This window comes from Impatiens glandulifera, chromosome 3, assembly GCF_907164915.1.
Source record: "Impatiens glandulifera chromosome 3, dImpGla2.1, whole genome shotgun sequence".
Classification (NCBI taxonomy): Eukaryota; Viridiplantae; Streptophyta; class Magnoliopsida; order Ericales; family Balsaminaceae; genus Impatiens; species Impatiens glandulifera.
In genome coordinates, this window is record NC_061864.1 from 11,984,187 (window position 1) to 12,003,779 (window position 19,593).

The 19,593-nt window shown below is 32.5% G+C and overlaps 4 protein-coding genes across 9 annotated transcripts; 3 read left to right on the forward strand and 1 right to left on the reverse strand.

Moving 5' to 3' along the window:
- The first annotated feature begins 452 nt into the window (after positions 1 to 452).
- On the forward strand, positions 453 to 3,350 carry LOC124931122 (protein SUPPRESSOR OF FRI 4). Of its 5 annotated transcripts, XM_047471516.1 has the most exons (8): positions 453 to 862; positions 945 to 1,045; positions 1,208 to 1,310; positions 1,533 to 1,921; positions 2,238 to 2,392; positions 2,483 to 2,536; positions 2,807 to 2,859; positions 2,967 to 3,350. In XM_047471516.1, exons 1-8 carry the CDS (start codon positions 669 to 671, stop codon positions 2,968 to 2,970), a joined length of 1,053 nt encoding a protein of 350 aa, XP_047327472.1. In that variant the 5' UTR covers positions 453 to 668; the 3' UTR covers positions 2,971 to 3,350. The 5 variants fall into 5 exon arrangements, 4 of the variants coding, with proteins under 4 accessions (XP_047327472.1, XP_047327470.1, XP_047327469.1 ...); XR_007098694.1 differs by having other exon boundaries at positions 2,483 to 2,859; positions 2,967 to 3,075; XM_047471514.1 differs by having other exon boundaries at positions 2,807 to 3,350.
- Positions 3,351 to 11,027: 7,677 nt separating this feature from the next.
- LOC124931200 (UNC93-like protein 1) lies at positions 11,028 to 12,836 on the forward strand. Of its 2 annotated transcripts, none has more exons than XM_047471597.1 (3): positions 11,028 to 11,114; positions 11,201 to 12,375; positions 12,459 to 12,836. In XM_047471597.1, exons 2-3 carry the CDS (start codon positions 11,219 to 11,221, stop codon positions 12,694 to 12,696), a joined length of 1,395 nt encoding a protein of 464 aa, XP_047327553.1. In that variant the 5' UTR covers positions 11,028 to 11,114; positions 11,201 to 11,218; the 3' UTR covers positions 12,697 to 12,836. The 2 variants fall into 2 exon arrangements, with proteins under 2 accessions (XP_047327553.1, XP_047327554.1); XM_047471598.1 differs by having other exon boundaries at positions 11,037 to 11,114; positions 11,205 to 12,375.
- Positions 12,837 to 13,848: 1,012 nt separating this feature from the next.
- Positions 13,849 to 16,662, reverse strand: LOC124929728 (aluminum-activated malate transporter 14-like). Its single transcript, XM_047470121.1, has 6 exons — positions 16,407 to 16,662; positions 16,133 to 16,273; positions 15,265 to 15,537; positions 14,904 to 15,013; positions 14,550 to 14,693; positions 13,849 to 14,441 (listed from the first exon to the last, which is right to left on the reverse strand). The coding sequence occupies exons 1-6, from the start codon at positions 16,660 to 16,662 to the stop codon at positions 14,124 to 14,126; spliced, it is 1,242 nt and encodes a 413-aa protein (XP_047326077.1). The 3' UTR covers positions 13,849 to 14,123.
- Positions 15,978 to 19,343, forward strand: LOC124932141. Its single transcript, XM_047472748.1, has 5 exons — positions 15,978 to 16,808; positions 18,024 to 18,191; positions 18,284 to 18,353; positions 18,496 to 18,629; positions 19,026 to 19,343. The coding sequence occupies exons 2-5, from the start codon at positions 18,081 to 18,083 to the stop codon at positions 19,047 to 19,049; spliced, it is 339 nt and encodes a 112-aa protein (XP_047328704.1). The 5' UTR covers positions 15,978 to 16,808; positions 18,024 to 18,080; the 3' UTR covers positions 19,050 to 19,343.
- The last annotated feature ends 250 nt before the right edge of the window (positions 19,344 to 19,593 follow it).

A 19,593-nucleotide genomic window follows, 5' to 3' on the forward strand; every position in this document is an offset into this window, starting at 1 on the left:
AGCCAAACCAAAATTTCTTTTTCTCATTCTTCTTTAATCCACTCAAAAGATTTTTACCAAGTAAAAAAAGAGTAATGTGGAGTGTCACCCATGCTCTGCCCATTTAATACATAGTGGACAACACCCTTTCATAAAATAATATATATTATTTTATATATATATATATTTTTTTTTTGTTACAATCACAACTCTGTAGAAGAAGTATCCTTTACTTTTTGTCCTTTTTGTTTGACCATCACCCTGAGGGTGAAACGTGGTGCGATAATTATGAATTTTTTTTTTATGAAAAAAGTATTATAAGTTTAATTAAAAAAAATAAAACAATTAAATGGGGGTCGTGTAAGCATTAATTATTTGTCGCGCGGCCAAACGCGTCTCCGCTCTCCTGCGGGTCGCCCCACCCACTACCTATGGACCCGCGCGCACATCTAAAACCCTAACTTTTACTTTTTCATTTTAATTTTCTCTCCCAGCCCAAGAACCAACGGCAGAGTTCTCTCGATCGATTTCTCTGAATCCATCAATCTAACTGGCTGCAGATCGATCTCTGTCCACTTTCCCGATCTACCCCCGCCTTCATTCTCTCTTCTTCCCTATTTCAACTTCCAACGGAGGGATTCTCACCGACGGCCATCAATCGTCTTCACACGGTGCCGCCGATTTGAGCAATGGGTAAGAAAAAGAAGAGAGCAGTGGATAAGGTATGGTGCTATTACTGCGATCGGGAGTTCGATGACGAGAAGATACTCGTCCAGCATCAAAAGGCCAAGCATTTCAAGTGTCACGCCTGCCACAAGAAGCTTTCAACTGCAAGCGGCATGATTATCCATGTCCTCCAGGTTCACAAGGAGACTGTTGCCAAGTAATGACTCCTTTTCTATCCGTTTTATGTCTTCTTGCTCAACTTTTGCCCATTTAGATTTACATTATTCCTTAATTTCCAGGGTTCCAAATGCTAAAGATGGGCGTGATTCGGCCGACATCGAGATATATGGTATGCAAGGGATTCCGCCTGATGTTTTAGCCGCTCATTATGGAGAAGAAGGTACTTTACGACTAAAAATCTGAACTTGGTTGAACTGAGACTCACTCACATTGATGATACCTTTTCTATCCTGTATATTTAGTCTAGTTTTTTGCATATTGATATTATTATAACTATGTTGATATGGCACATCATTCTGATTGACTGTTCTTTATACTTCAGAGGATGATACCCCTTCTAAGCTGCTTAAAGTTGATACTCCATCATCTCAATACATCCGCGGTGTCACGCCTAGCTATCCTCAGTCTAATAGATTCCCTCCAGTGTAAGTACTTTGGACATCTGTAGTCATATCGTGTAGGAGTTATTCTTGATTTTGAGATTTTTAAGAGTAGAATTGAATCAAGAATCTATTTTTATTCCTTTTTTCCTAATCTTTTGGCTCATGGGCTGTCCACTGTGCTCTCTGTATTCTGGCACCTAATGCAACTCTTTTCAATCTAAAAACAACATATTTTCAAACTTGTTTTTTGGTTCTTTTGTGCAGATTTAATCCTGCATTCCAATTCCCTCAAGCTGGTTGGCAAGTTCCTCCTCGTCCTCAATCCTGGTTCCCACAGAACCCCTCTGTTTCACTTCCTACTGCACCATTAGGTGTTCAACAACAGTTGTTCCCTATACAGACTGTGAGGCCTCCTGTACAATCAATGCCTGTGGGTCCTCCCGGAATCCCGTCCATGTCCCCTTCTGTTCCAGTATCTCAACCTTTGTTCCCTGTTGCTGCCAATAATAATATTACTTCACAAAGTGCAGCATTTCCCACATCTTTATCACCGAATATTCCTCTGAGCTCTCAACCAGAACCGATGCCCATGAGTGAACCACTTGCAAATAATACTTTTGGGGCAAGTAGCTATAACTTTCATGACATTCAAGGTTTGTTTCCTATTTATGATTCTCTATAAATGCTCTTGGATTTGTATTCTGCTATACATACATCATTGATAACGTACAAAATTAAGCTTCCCTTAAATTAAATTAGATTTATTAATGTATATAACAATTATGTTTACAAATGGTTGATTTCACCTTACTAATAAAGTTTGTGTAGTTGTACTCTCTTTTCAGTACATGTGTGTATTTGTCCCTATTTAGATTTTTAATTTTTCTAATGTTACACTTAAAATTGGATAGATCTGGAGTACGAACTGGAGGTGTAGTTAAAACCTTTTTATATATATATATTTTTCAGGTGGAACACCTGTGAGCTTGCATTCTTATGCATCTGGTCCAAACACTAATGGCCCCTCGATTGGACCTCCACCTGTAATCGCAAACAAAGCCCCCTCTATACAGCCTGGCATAAATGAGGTGTATCTAGTCTGGGATGATGAGCCAATGTCTATGGTAAGTTTTCATTTGTACTCTATTCATACTATTTAAAGAGACTTGGAATGACATACCCATATGATCCAACACATAATTTCGGTAATGTAGGAAGAAAGACGGATGCTTTTGCTCAAGCATCAGGTGCATGATGAAACTAGCCAGGTAAGTCACGATTACCTTGTACTTGTGTTTATTTTGTATAGGTATGCACATCTAACAAGAATGATAGACATTCACACTTATAAATTGTACACACATTCACTTCAAGAAGCATTTTCTTCCTTTACTAATATTAAAGGAAGTGTACTGTGCTTGCAATTCTTACCATTCTTCTTCTTCTCCACATTTGATGGTTACCAATGATCCAAGTAGGTATTATATTTCAGTTTTCTTTTTGTGATTAAACTGTGAAGTCAACTTGCTCCCCCCCAGGTCAGCTCTTCCAGAGTTTGTCATGGACGACAAAGAAGCAATGTTGTACTAGAGTACACTTTTATTTTATTTTATGTATATTTGAAATTTCAAATTAATAGATCTTAATGTGTACTGTCCAAGTTGATGTGTTGACATGTATTGTGCTTATATGTTCCAGATGAGCTCAATTGATGCAGCTATAGACATGAGGATATCTGCAAGCAGGCTTGCTGGTCGAATGGGGTTCTAGAGGTTCATTACTTAATTTAGATTACTGTAGTGGAAAAAGAAGTCCATGAAAGTAGTAGTTAGTAGTAATGAAAAGCTTGACAAGAAGATATATTTGTTTATTGGTGTTACCTGGTTAGTCATCAATTATTTAATCTTCTTCCTCCTCCTCCTCCTCCTCTACATTCAGAAAAATAGTTTTTATCATAAGAACAGTGATGGATAAGGTTAGTTGTCATTTGTTCTGCTTTCTTTTTCTTCTTCTTTTGAGAAAAGATAGTGGTAAAACAGTGTTGAGGATTTTGTGTTAAATACAGAGAAAAGATATTGAATATTGCTCTTGTGGGATGATTCTTTCATGTTTGTTTGTGCAATATTTTGACCACTTGGTGCTCTATTTCTGTTACTAAATAATCTCCTTTCCCAAACTTAAAACTTTTTCAAAACAAAATTTGAGCTGAAGACCTTCACAGTTATAGTCTCTTTTGATCTCATTTATTTTTGTTTAGACTTCCTTCTTGTTTAGTATTCTCTGGTATGTTTTAGATCTATAGTGGGTGACAGTTATAGATAGATATGATCATTGGCTATTGATTGCTTCAGATTTTGACAGTCTGGCTTGGTGGTTTGGTTTGAGATTGGTATATTATAGTTTTGGAGGTCTTTGAACCAGACAATTTTTGAATCCTAAGATGAAAATTGTGTAGCTAATTAATTAATTAGGTGTATGTTATGGTTCATTATTTGATTATATAAGTTGAGAGTATAGTTGATTCACAAAATGGACTTCTTATGAGTTGTTGTCAAAGACTATACAAGATCTGGGCAAACTTGGTGTATGTGAATTACATGTAGCTACAATTGAATGCATCATAAATAAATCATTTTATTTTATACATATCTTTTACTCGTTTGGCTTAAAACATTAATAATATTTCACTCATTTTAGCAATAAAAATTAACCATAATACTCTAGAACATTAGTCTTTTAACTGTAGCATTTATCTGAAGTTGATGGTCCACGAAAACCCATGGGTATAATGTTAACCGGTTCGAAAAGCCATACTAATGACTTTTCATTCTTTCTTATACTATTAAATCACTTAATTTATAAATAGAAATATCTTTATTAAATTTAAATTTTAAATAAAAATTAATTTAATAATTTATAATAAACAAATCTCAATAACACATATTTTAATAAAATAAAATAAAATTATAACTCATACGAAATAGGCACGGCCTATATTACACTCATAAAATGAGACGTATACACAAAAGTAAAACATTATCCTTCTCATATATTATCCTTCTCATTTTTTTTTGTTTTTTTTTTCTCTTTATACATGTGACGATGCCTTAATGGATGCAGACCTTGTCTATATAAATAGCATCGAACTAACTAGGGACGAATTTATGTAGGGTTCGGGTAGGCTGAAGCCCACCCCGAAAAAAAAAACTTTTACGGTAGAAATATGACATTACCCTTAATTTATACGGTAGATTTTTTTTTTATATTTTACGGTAAAAATATGACATTACCCTTAATTTCTTAATTTTTTTTTAATATAATTTATTGTTTTTTTTTATTTAATTATTAAAAAATGGTAAAACGTACTTTTATATACTTGTTTTTTTCAAAATTTTCTCGTTATTATTTTAAGTCCACCCCAGTTCGATATCCTGGGTCGTTCCTAGAACTAACCCTTTTACATGGGCCTCGTTTGATCTTTGGGTTATCAGGATATTGTCTGGGTTTCTTCTAAAAAAACCATGTTTGACCAAATTAGGTAAAAATCTAGGTTTTAAATTTTGTTCCTATTTTACCCATCTCTCCCCCTCTCACACCTCCTCTCTCTTTATATATATATATATATATATATATATATATATATATATATATATATATATATATATATATATATATATATATATATATATATATATATATATATATATATATATATATTATGATTAATAATATTTTTTAAATGAAATAATTTAATTTATATTAAAAAAAATTTAAAATATAAATAAATATTAAAAAACTATAAATATATTAATATTAACTTTTATTAATATATAAATAAAAATTTAAATAAATACTAATTTTATAAATAACTACTATTATAATTTAAATATTACATCAAATAATATGGTATATTATAATCTTATTTATATTGTGTATTTATTTTTATTTAATATAATTAATATAAAAATTTTACATGAAATTAATGTTATAAAATAATAACTAAAATTCGAACAAATTTATTAGAATATTTATTTAGAATAATAGTTTAAAGTTAGTTTATATTAAAAAAAATTAAATAAATTTATTTATAAATATTTAATTTAAATGAAATATATTTATAAATTAATTAATATTTTTATTTAAATATATTTCACTTTATTTTCTAATATAATTATTTATTTAAATTATTTAAAATTTAAATGATATTTTAGATAATATAGTAGGTTATAATTTTATTTATATTTAATATAATTTTTTTAAATAAAATAAATTATTAATTTAATTTATATGAAAATAATTTTATAATGTTATAAAATAATATAATATATATATATATTATTTATTATTAATATAAAATAAAATATTTAAGTAGAGGTAATTTGAATATTTTAATTAATAAAATGATTGATTTGATTTGTGATGAGATAAAAAAAAAAAAACCAAAGATCAGATGAGGCCATGATGATTGATAAAACATTAATAATTGGTTGAGGATATCATTTTGCTGTTGGAGCAGTGTCAATTGCCGGCCTTAATCGAGGAACTCCATTCCAGATGTGGCCAGCTGCTGCTAACTATTTTGGATTTTCACATTAATGCATGCAATTGTAACTACTTAATTAATTATGTAGTAATTTCTTACTTAATATACAATTTATCAATTAAATAATATATAATTTATCTCAACTTGGAACTTTCTTTACTTATAATGGATTCTTTCTAGCTATTTTGGATTTTACAAGATAAGACGTACATTAATTTAATTTATTATATATGTCGAGTTTTAAATATAACTTTATAGAATATTGTTTATTTATCTCTGTTATAATTAATTAATATTTGCCTCTTTCGGCCGGCAATCGGATATAGAACAACTGATCATATCATATGTGCTAGTTACTAATACATCTTGTTTGATATTTTTTTAATTTCTTTTATAAATAAGTTATTTGGGATTTTTTTTAAGATGAATTATTAATTTCTTTTATATTTAAAATTACAATAAAAGTATTTTTGATATTTTGATAATGTTGAATTACTAAGTGATTTGATGGTGTGAATCTACAAATATTTATTATGTGAATCAAACTAGGTCTTAAAAAATACCTGTCTCCTTCGGTTTCGGACGCCTGTTTGACCTATAATAATAGATTCTAGTTTGGCATTTACAATGCAATCCAGTGCATCCATTAATTAATTTATATCAAGTTTAAATACAATTATATATATAGAAAGAATATTAATGTTTATTTATCTGTTTGTCTAGAATCTAGATTGCCTCTTGTGGCCGGCATTCTTATATATATATTTATAATAATAATATTAGAAAGCTTATATGTTATAATAATATAACTACTACATTATAGTAATTTCTTATGTATAATTTAATGTCTAATCTATATATATATAATAATGCTTAATTTTTAAAGTGTCCGGATTGCCGGGTCGAGAGCTGTGGTTAATTTGGATACTTGGTCGGATTGTGGGTTGACCCGCCTTTATATTTAAAACGGTTAAAAATAAAATTAAAAATGCTAGAGGTATGTTTCGAACTTGCAACCTAACAAAACAAGTACAACTCTTTAACCAACTAGGCTACAAAGACTTTATATTTTAAATTAAACACCAAATTTGATAAACGCGGGACGTTTTAATATTAATATAGGTTCAACTTTTTAACTAACTAATCTATATATATATAATGATGCTTAATTTTTAAAGTGTCTGGATTGCCGAGTCGAGAGCTGTGGTTAATTTGGATATTTTGGTCGGATTGTGGGTTGACCCGCCTTTAAATTTAAAACAGTTAAAAATAAAATTAAAAATGCTAGAGGTATGTTTCGAACTTGCAACCTAACAAAACAAGTACAACTCTTTAACCAACTAGACTACAAAGACTTTATATTTTAAATTAAACACCAAATTTGATAAACGCGGGACGTTTTAATATTAATATAGGTTCAACTTTTTAACTAACTAATCTATATATATAATGATGCTTAATTTTTAAAGTGTCCGGATTGCCGGGTCGAGAGTTGTGGTTAATTTGGATACTTGGGTCAGATTGTGGGTTCACCCGCCTTTAAATTTAAAACGGTTAAAAATAAAATAAAAAATGCTAGAGGTATGTTTCGAACTTGCAACCTAACAAAACAAGTACAACTCTTTAACCAACTAGACTACAAAGACTTCAATTTTAAATTAAACACCAAATTTGATAAACGCGGGACGTTTTAATATTAATATAGGTTCAACTTTTTAACTAACTAATCTATATATATATAATGATGCTTAATTTTTAAAGTGTCCGGATTGCCGGGTCGAGAGCTGTGGTTAATTTGGATACTTGGTCGGATTGTGGGTTGACCCGCCTTTAAATTTAAAACGGTTAAAAATAAAATTAAAAATGCTAGAGGTATGTTTCGAACTTGCAACCTAACAAAACAAGTACAACTCTTTAACCAACTAGGCTACAAAGACTTTATATTTTAAATTAAACACCAAATTTGATAAACGTGGGACGTTTTAATATTAATATAGGTTCAACTTTTTAACTAACTAATCTATATATATATAATGATGCTTAATTTTTAAAGTGTCCGGATTGCCGGGTCGAGAGCTGTGGTTAATTTGGATACTTGGTCGGATTGTGGGTTGACCCACCTTTAAATTTAAAACGGTTAAAAATAAAATTAAAAATGCTAGAGGTATGTTTCGAACTTGCAACCTAACAAAACAAGTACAACTCTTTAACCAACTAGGCTACAAAGACTTTATATTTCAAATTAAACACCAAATTTGATAAACGCGGGACGTTTTAATATTAATATAGGTTCAACTTTTTAACTAACTAATCTATATATATATAATGATGCTTAATTTTTAAAGTGTCTGGATTGCCGAGTCGAGAGCTGTGGTTAATTTGGATATTTTGGTCGGATTGTGGGTTGACCCGCCTTTAAATTTAAAATAGTTAAAAATAAAATTAAAAATGCTAGAGGTATGTTTAGAACTTGCAACCTAACAAAATAAGTAAAACTCTTTAACCAACTAGACTACAAAGACTTTATATTTTAAATTAAACACCAAATTTGATAAACGCGGGACGTTTTAATATTAATATAGGTTCAACTTTTTAACTAACTAATCTATATCTATATATATAATGATGCTTAATTTTTAAAGTGTCCGGATTGCCGGGTCGAGAGTTGTGGTTAATTTGGATACTTGGGTCTAGGGATGGCAACGGGTACCTACCCGACGGGTAGTGGAGTACCCATCCCCGAACCCGATTTTCATTTCACTACCCGACCCCGACCCCGAACCCGACGGGTATCTCTACTTCTATACCTATCCCCGATTCGTCGGGTACCCGATCCCCGACGGGTACCCCATTACCCGATTAAATTACTTATAATATTATAAAGTTTGAAAAAAAAGAAACACAACTTTAATAAATAATTTTAACATTAGTTATATCAAAATATTAAAAATAAAAATAAAACCAATACTTACCTACCTCATAATTTTTGTAAATCTTGAAGAAGATAAATTAGAGTGGAAAAAAAAGTAGAATGAACATTAAAAAAAACTAGAGATTGAATATGAAGAAGTATGAAAGAGAGTAATATTTTGTTATTAAAATAAAAATTGAAGTTATGTAGAGAAATATTGTTTTGGGATATATAAAATAATTAAAGTTGGAGTGTAGTGTATTTATGATTATGGTTGGAGTGAAGTTTGGATAAGATCAAATTAAATGATGCATATTTATGATACATTTGCAATGATGAAGCATTTTTGAAAAGTCACACATTAAACTTTAATAAAAAAAATCAATAATATTAATATAACCGGGTATCGGGTATCGGGTTTGGGTTTAGCACACTCCCCATCCCCGACCCCATACCCGATCGGGTACCTTCTCCCTCTCCCCATGCCCGACCCCGACCCCGAACCCGATTTAAAATACCCGAACCCGACTATCGGGTACCCACGGGTATCGGGCATACGGGTACCCATTGCCATCTCTACTTGGGTCAGATTGTGGGTTGACCCGCCTTTAAATTTAAAAAGGTTAAAAATAAAATTAAAAATGCTAGAGGTATGTTTCGAACTTGCAACCTAACAAAACAAGTACAACTCTTTAACCAACTAGACTACAAAGACTTTATATTTTAAATTAAATACCAAATTTGATAAACGCTGGACGTTTTAATATTAATATAGGTTCAACTTTTTAACTAACTAATCTATATATATATATATATAATGATGCTTAATTTTTAAAGTGTCCGGATTGCCGGGTCGAGAGTTGTGGTTAATTTGGATACTTGGGTCGGATTGTGGGTTGACCCGCCTTTAAATTTAAAACGGTTAAAAATAAAATTAAAAATGCTAGAGGTATGTTTTGAACTTACAACCTAACAAAAACAAGTACAACTCTTAACCAACTAGGCTACAAAGAATTTATATTTTAAATTAAACACCAAATTTGATAAACGCGGGACGTTTTAATATTAATATAGGTTCAACTTTTTAACTAACTAATGTATATATATATATATATAATGATGTTGAGTAAATGGATATTTGGGTCGGATTGTGGGTTGACCCACCCATAAACTTAAAACGGTTAAAAATAAAATTAACAATGTTATCCGTAATTTTTTTTCACGGTTTTTATATTATTAGTCGTGCAAATGCACGGGTTAAATGCTAGTTGGAAAGAAACACACTAATACATTTTTTCTTTTTATGTATTTAAAATAATGAAATCATAAATTGATTTTAATTAAGGCGTTTCTAGATTATTTTTAGAATTGTTTGAACTTCTTCTTTTACCAAAAAAAAAAAAATCCATATATTTTTTTCAAATTATCCAATTATTAAATTTATTAACAGACTTGTATTTCTATCAAATAATTTATTCTTTAATCTTTGACAGGACATTCATTTGTAAGACCAGCCGCAGCAGGGGAGTATTTGAGGGGTTATTTGGGTGTCAAAAGAGGAGGGTGGGAGGCAGCAGGGGGGCAATTTTGGGTGTCAAATTTTGGGTGTCAAAATTTGACACGGGTGTCAAATTTTGTTTGTCCAATAAGATCCTGCCATGTGGCAGGCTTTTGATTTTACTTTTCTTATTTTAAAAATACATTTTAATAATGATTGATCAATAAAAAAAAAAAAAATTATATCAATATTTTTTATTTTTCACGATCTATAAATAGAGACTTGGTTTGTGTCATTTGGACACCAAAAAATTTCAGAAATTTTCTACCATATTATCATCCTTGTTTGTATCACCTTTCTTTTAAAATCTTCAAACTCTTTCATCCTTGTTTAGAGTGTTTGTTTTCTTCTTCGTTTTAAATAATATTTGTATGTTTGATTTATCAAGTGATGAATAATATTGTTTGTGGTTAAAAAAAATGAAATTATGTATATGTTTAAATGATGTGGAAGTGAGAGAAAGTGAAAAAGTAATTTTAATACTTTGAATAACACGCTGCTGTATGACATGTTAAAAAGTGGGTGTTAAAAGAGGTGTTAAGCTGACGTGGCAGGGTGTTAAATGAAAAAATTTAACACCCTGCTGTGGGTAGTCTAAACAAACGCAATTGTCAATGTCATCGTCATTGCTGTCCTAGTGCCACCGTGTTGCTGAGGTGTCGTTATTTTATTGGCTAGTGGTGTCTCACGGGATCCACTATATATGTATGTATAGTTTTGGGGTTTATATCTTCATCATCATCATCGAAAAGATTCTCCGGCTTCACTGATTCTGAATCACGAGAAAGCCTTTTCATTTGAAATACCCAACAATCATTGCTGCTGAAATCTAAGGTATCCCTTTCTCCTTTTACTTGTTCTGCTTCTTTCTTGATTAGGGTTTCACCAAATTGATGATCAGAATTCATTCCTCTTCCTAGCTAGATTGTTTCTGTATAATGGGATCAGTGGTTAAAGATGAAGAAATGTCGCCTCCTGTCAAGAAATTATCATCTCTTCGACTAAATTCGCCGCTGGCTCAAGTCAGCCTCATCGGTGTGGTCTGTTTCTGTTGCCCTGGAATGTTCAATGCATTATCCGGCATGGGAGGTGGAGGTCAGATCGATTCCACCGCTGCTAACAATGCAAACACAGCTCTCTACACGACTTTCGCCGTCTTCGGTGTCCTCGGCGGTGGGATCTACAACATCCTCGGCCCACGCGCCACTCTTTTCGCCGGATGTTCAACCTACGTCCTCTACGCCGGTGCTTTCCTCTATTACAATCATTACAAACATCAGACATTCGCTATCATTTCCGGTGCCATTCTTGGTGTCGGCGCTGGCCTTCTCTGGGCTGGACAAGGCGCGATCATGACATCTTACCCACCGACTAATCGGAAAGGAACTTACATTTCTCTCTTCTGGACAATCTTCAATCTCGGCGGCGTCATGGGAGGACTCATCCCTTTCATTCTTAACTACCATCGAACCGCCGACAGCGTGAACGACGGGACTTATATTGGATTCATGGCTTTCATGTCAGCCGGAACCCTACTCTCTCTAGTGATCCTCCATCCGAGTAAGGTGATTCGAAACGACGGAAGTGGGTGCACGAACATAAAATACTCAAGCGTGGCAGTTGAATCAGCAGAGATTCTGAAGCTGTTCTTGAACTGGAAGATGCTGTTGATGTTTCCGGCGGCTTGGGCGAGTAATTTCTTCTACAGTTATCAATTCAACAACGTGAACAAGTTTCTGTTCAACCTGAGAACTAGAGGGCTAAACAATGTGTTTTATTGGGGAGCTCAGATGATTGGGTCAGTTTTGATTGGATACGTGATGGATTTTAGTTTTAAGAGCAGAAGGGTTAGAGGGTTGGTCGGAGTTGGGTTTGTTGGGGTATTGGGTAGTGTGATTTGGGGCGGCGGGTTGGCGAATCAGCTTCGTTATGAACGGGATGATAAGCCGTGGGACCTGGATTTCAAGGACTCTGGCAGTGTATTTGCTGGTCCGTTTGTGTTGTATTTTAGCTATGGTCTTCTTGATGCTATGTTTCAGACAATGGTGTATTGGGTGATCGGAGCTCTAGCCAATGATTCTGAAACTCTCAGCAGGTACTATGCATCAAGATCATATGTATCATGGAGATCTAAAAAGTGTTTTTTGAAATGTTGATTTGGTGTTTGGATGATCACAGATATACAGGATTCTACAAGGGAGTGCAGAGTGCAGGAGCAGCAATTGCATGGCAACTGGACACACAAAAGACATCTTTTTTGGCTCAATTTATTACAAACTGGTCGCTGACGACTATAAGTTATCCACTTTTGGCGTTGCTGATTCTGCTTGCAGTGAAGGATGATGATGATGAAGATGATGAACAGTCAAAACAAAAGAAAGCAGATGAATCAATTTCTCTTTCAAAGGTGGGATGATGATGATGATGTGTAGTAGAGTAGAAATATATACTCTAATTAATGTATTATATGAACTTTCTTCCAGGATTGTGTTTGCTTTTTGCAAACAAACAGATTGCACCTTTTTCAGAAGAAAAAAAAGTGTCTTTTCCATTGTCTGTGTACCTTTCTTTATATATATTCTGGAAATTTTAGTGTTGTTTAAGATAAAGTTGTTTTGAAATGACCATTATTCCATAAATTATTTTAAGAATAATAACATATAAATATAGGGAAAATATTTTGTTTATATCAAATTTTTTATTTAGATTATTGTAAAATCTAATATCTTGTATCTATTTTGATTTTTCAATTTAGACATACTAAATTTATCTGTAAATAAAAATTAATAAAATTTTGAAAACAAATTGACATACTTTATCAGTTGAAAATTAAGTATAAAAAATTATTTATCATTTTTGTATCAAATTCACATTAAAAATAAATATAGAACTATTTGAAATAAGCTCATATATAACAATTACACTCTTTTATTTAAATTTTTAAATATCACTTCAAATTCGTATAAGATGAAATTCATAAATATATAAATAAACTAAAATTTTGTAAAAAAAAATTGATATACTTTATTAATATCAATATATTTTATATTTAAAAAAAAGTTTAAAGAAAAAGATAAATGATTCGTTGTGATAAGAAAGAAGGACCGGAATCTCTAGTTTTAATGGGCCAAAAGGCCCATAAAATAAATATAGTTATTTTGTACATTATATTAAATTATTAATCAATCCACCTTGTGGCAAGGCCCAACAGAAACAACAAAGGAAAATAAATAAATAAATAAAAGGAAGCTATTTTCAGCTTTGATCCTCTCCCGCGCGCCATAGTTCCAACGTCCAATCTCTACTGCTCGCCAAAGCGACATTCCGTTCGGCATCTACGGCGCATGTCGTAGGTTTCCCGGTTTGGGTTCTTACAAAGGTTTTATTTTTTTTTGTATATATGTATGTCTGAAGAAGTTGTCTTGACGGCTTTCCAGCAAATAGAATTGATTTATCCAATAAAGAGACTTTGTGCACAATGCTTGAGTTCCGTTGTGGATTTCGGTACCTTTTCTTCTATGAATTTCTTTAGCTGTATTGAGTTGCTAATATAATCAAAACTGAAACGAAATCTTATCCAGTCTGATTCTATGTTTCTTTCTTATTCATTGAGTCCCTCTTCAATATAATTTGTTGTTTATCATTGAAATTAGTAAGCACACACTTACAAATATATTTGTTATGCCCCCGACATGTAATCGGGGATAAAGATGGTACTTCCTTTAGAGGTAATATTTATCCTGTATAAAGCTACAGTTTTTTTAAAGGTATTTCTATTGCATCTCATTCCAAAATAGCTAGGCTTTAATATACAGCATGCTCATTAGATTTGTAAGGGATCATTTATTTAGTTTTAAACTCAGCTATTTCTCCAAGCTTTTCAACCTCTTTTGCTAGTACTTGCACCTTCTCCACCACTTGAATTAACAAGAACAAAAAAGCAAGCCTGTTGTCAGTTTTCAGCTCTCCTAATTGTAAGTGAAATGAAGCTTGACTGAGCTCCTTCTTCATTATCTGTAACTTTGGTCCTATCTGGGCCATTGAACAGCTTTTCTCCATTTTCCTGATGCTCTCACCGAGCTCTCTCAAAGTCCACGCTAGTGATGACCCAACCACTTCACACGATTCCTTGATAGATTGTCTTTGAGTAGTTGAAAATGTCTAATCACAAAGTTGTATAGGAAGTAGGAACTAAGTAAGCTCTATGAATAATGACATGTTGTTTCTTATCTGATAGGGTAAAGAAAGAGATAAATGTAAATACCAGACCTCTGTTGGGGAATCAAGACACCCTTTCAATGAATATATGGTTGCAGCAAGCTCTGTAATATCTTTCCCAATATGAAGATATTTTTCCCATGGGTAGGAGAATCCAAATCTTCCATGCCATGGTTCCCACCTTGCAAAATTTGCCTGAAAACTCATTTATTTCATTAATACTGTTCAAATTCAAAACAAATGTAAACTCATAAGAACATGCCATCACACTTTTGTTTCCGTATCTTAAAATGTTTCCAGGTACAAAACGTTTGGAAATAAAATTTAGTCTGACATAAACCAATACAGAAATAGAAACCAGAGTGTTTCCAAATGTTTATAAAATATTATTTTTGTAATACATACCAGAGCCTCCTCGTTAGAATGGGAGCAAAACAGTTTTTTGCAATCAGTGAAGCTGGTAGACGTTTGTGTTTCATTCTCATTTGCAGCTTTGAAGTAATCCTCCATGCATCCTATGTTCATAAAATATATATTTGAATTAATAACTAAGTAGATATTTTATGCTCAAGATGACAGATCTTGTGAAATAACCAAATCTAGTCTACTTTAAGATTCTGGATGGAAGCTTTTGTTATCGTGGTTTGAGTCACTATAGGACTATCATATGACTTATTACAATCATTTGAAAGTTGTATCTCTTTTGTTCCGCTAATACATTCTGAAGATCTCTATTTCCATAATATTGAATTCCTAAAAGACATACCTTCAATACAACATGCAAGAGTTTCAAATTTTGTTACAGTAGAATCGTGAAGTTCATCGCTAGCCCAAGTTGGAAAGACGAATAGGCTTGTAAAGACACAGATGACAAAACCGATGCCAATGGTTGAAAGACGATCAAGGGCTAGTTCCATGATTTCATCAGCTCGCAGACCAGATACTACAACAAGATTGAAAGTTAGGATGAAAATCATGACTCCATAATCATATCTCTTCTTAATGCTCGGTATCATTCTTGTGTATGTTGCAGCCACCCCTGGTAATGATATAAATAAATTAATTAATATTAAGAAAGGATAAACTTCTCCTATCACAAGAATATCAATATTTTATCAGTTTCTGCGTTGCATGGAACAATATAATAGGTAGAAATCGAAATCTAATACCTTATCAGTGGAATATTATATGTTTGCTTCTGTTTCTCTCCTTCATGCTTAAAAAGATTCTATCATGCAGTCAGTTTTTCCCCCCACTATATTGTAGATGTTATGGAAAAAATACTTAATAGTATTTTATGGTATATTGTTATTGTCAACAACAAAGCATGTTGAGTGACTTCACTTTTCTGACTCCTTTATAGTAATGACATAAAATGTCTATTGTATTTACTGAAATTTAGAGCCTATGTCTATTGTATCTTTCTACCCGAAGCCTCTCATGTAGGCACTTCATTATTATTTATCTTGTTTGGGTGCATCGAAATAGATATATACTCCATGCCTTTTAGTGATAATATTGGTAATGTCATAACTCCTATACTTTAATCATATATTGCTTACTTAGAATCTTCATTGACATCACAGTAGAGAAATCTTTTTATTTTCATTTTTTTTATGTATGAGCTTCCTTACCAAAAATAAATACAGAAGCACCGATGACAAGGAGATTGCCAATTCCACTAGTTTCATCTGCCAAGAATGCGGCTGCACATCCCAACCCACCACCTGCTATTGTTCCGATTCCACGATTCAATCCTTTGCTGAGTGTGGCACCTGGCATAAATATTAGAATTATGGGAAATTGTGCATGGTGCATATTAAGAAACAAAATTAGCTTAAGAAAATAAATAACAAAGAAGATATTTCCCGAAACAACACTTTGAGTAGCTTCTGTATGGATAAATACCTGCGAAGAATTCAAAGATCACTACCACAGTCATGATAGCCCACATAGCATTGTCACCAAATTGCTTATACAGTGGATCAAGTAGGTAGAGAAGTGAAACCAATACCAAAGCAAATCCAACCTTGACACTATGAAAGACTTTTCTCTTGTCTTGCTTTCTTTTTGGTACTATAAGGGAAGTAACAGATAGGAGAAACTTTTTTGATTTAAGAGTAGCCTGGCCTTCATCAGAAATGGTTATTACTGTTGCACTCATGATTGTTCTTTCAACTCACTTCTCTCTTTCCTTGAACAGAATAAAACTTTAATTTGCAGGAACTTGAGTTGGAGAGGGACTTATTATATATACTGAAGCTTCATAGAGGTAGAAAGTGGGGGAGATAAGTGCACATACCCAAAAAGGTAGGATTTTCAATTTTTCTTGCATAGGTTTGGCTGAAAAAGGAAACAGAGTCCAGACTACATTTTGCTTGTTTTTATTTAGTTCAACATAAACTCATGCAAGGACACTTAACCCATCCAAGCACGCCTAGAAGATATATAATGCGCCGAGTAGTCTTTTCGCATAAGTCTGTGTGAAATGTCCATTATTGAGCCTAAGATTATCTTCGAGAAGAATAGGCCAAGCAACAACAATATGGTCTATCTCATCTTTGCACAAGAATTTATAGTTCACACCTTGAGATATTTATTCTTAATCGTGTCTTTTCCCTGTGCACCGCACTCTCTTCATTTTCTGTTTCTCAATCGTTGATTATTAATTTCTTTTTCTTATCTTCCTAAATGTACCAAATTGTAGGCATATCCTGTCATGATAGGCTCCATTATGTTAATATCTCATGCTTAACCTTTCTATGCACAAGTTGATATGATGGAAATACTTTTGGGAATGAACTACCGTATCAGAAACCTTAATTGATAATGACCTTGGATTGGGATAGAGTTTTGATTTAGCAATGTTGTCTACATGTCTGAATGGCTATGTGACATATAGCATGCTTATTGTGGTTACACTAATTGGTGGCTGGACTCAGAAATCCTCCTTTCAATGTTAAAGCCTATTTAAATACTCTTAATTATTTCTCTGGGTATTAAATATTGATTAGTCCCTTGGTGCAAATCCTAATCACTTCAGTGCTTTATTTGTTTTCTTCTAGACATTGCTTCTAAAATACTATAATGTTTAATAAACATATAATCAATTTTCCACAAGGACTCAGAAATCCTCCTTTAGTTTATTTGCTTTGAAAATTTCTACATGGGTGGTTAAGGGCTAATATATATATATATATATATATATTTTTTTTTAAAAAAAAAGTGGGACGCCAAGGGTTAAATTCTTACCTATTGCATAACAAAAAGCTTCATTTTGACCCCTCTATGTGCGATTATATGTCTTGGAATAAGTCATATTGTTGATTATATTTCCTGCCGTCAATTAACAAAACATTACTCGTGGAAGGCAAATTAATATCCACATTGAGTGGGTTTATTTTGTATTGCCGTTTATTTATTTTTTGCAAGCTATAAGTATTTTGGTAATTTGATATGAATACTCTACTAATATGTCAACAATCTAAAAATTCAATCTTTTGATGGTCATGTTGTATGTATCAGCTTGCAAGCACCTCAACTAATCCTCCTGGGTTCTAGCAGTCGCTGTTATGAATCTAGATGCTTTCGGTGAGAATTGAATGGTTAGGCCACTTCAAATTTCTTTTTCATTTGAGAGGTGGATGTGTAACTAACTTACAAGTCAACCTTAAGCATGCATCATTTTTTGTGGTAACTTTAATTTGCTCATAAGCTAATATAGAAAGGAACTATATATGAGTCTGGCTGTCACTGTTTGATAAGTACGGTGGTGGTGTTTGTAGAAAAAGACAAGGCATAACGTGACTATACATTCCAAGTTCCAAGTAGCAAAAGCTTTAATCTTCTTAGAAGGTTAGTTTTCCAACTTACAATAATATGTGAAATTGGTATTTTATGCAGAGAAAGGAAATTTGCAATAAAAAAAGAAAGAAAGAAAGAAGAAGAGCATTTTTCTCATTTCATAATCATTGTACTGAAATCCGTACTTTGCTAGTGCTGAGTGCTCACTTAGTAAAAGCAAAAAGGAGAGGAAAAGTTGGAAATAATATTATCATACCTTATAGAGTGATGACAGCATATTATCACACACGTTCCATACGCGCAACTATTGGTGGGGGAAGAATTCAGGTGAGTGACTTGCCCACTTAAGCTATTAATGTACCCTATGACTATTAATTTTCTTCCAGTATGTTGTTTTATCTGATCATGAGCAATTTTTGTTGGCCACTAATTTGTCTCTTTGCTTTGCTTTCCTTTTTTTTTTTTTTTAAATTGCTGAGGTTGGATGCAACTCATTTAGAGCTGTGATCTTGACCCAAACCTGCCCAGATATGATAAATATGTGATTTTCTTTTAAATGTTCAAAAAATTGTATTAATAAAGTTTTGGCGGAGTATCATTTTTAACCCTAGTGTTGAGCACATAACATCACTCGACCATCATCATCTAGGCGTGTTGAATTGATAAAATGAGGAGGAATCATGTTTTTATTATGTACTTTTTCTCAATGTGTCATCAAAGTAGGTGATAGTGCTTCTCTGTGTGTGAACCAAACTGCTGCGAGGTGTTTGGAAGCCATGAGCTGAACCTTTATGATTTAGTCCTATTAGCTCTGGGTTTTGTGCTTTGTTTACTGTTTATGAATGGATTAGTTTAACATATAGATATTTGGGGTAGTGGATTGGCTTTACCAAATTTGTTTGATTAGTAAGTACTTGTCTTTTTTGACTATAGAGTTGGCTTATGCTACTTATTTTCATATTATGTTTTCATCATCAGTTTTTGCTCCCATTGGAGCACTTTGTTTATTGGCACAATTAGGTTATACTTTTTGAAATCTGTTTTAAGTATAATTATCTTTTCTTTAAGAGAAATATAGTTGTTAGGTATTTTCTTCAAATTACAATGTTAAAAATAATTCAAAATAAAGTACCCTAGATAAAATTATAGGTCCCGTGGATTCATTTTCACCGTTTTGTGATTGAATTTTTCGTAATTGGTTGTCTCTCAAAATATGATCTAGATCTAGAAATGATTGAGCAGCAGTTATGATTAAGATTTTAAGAATACTTACCTAATTACTAATTTAACT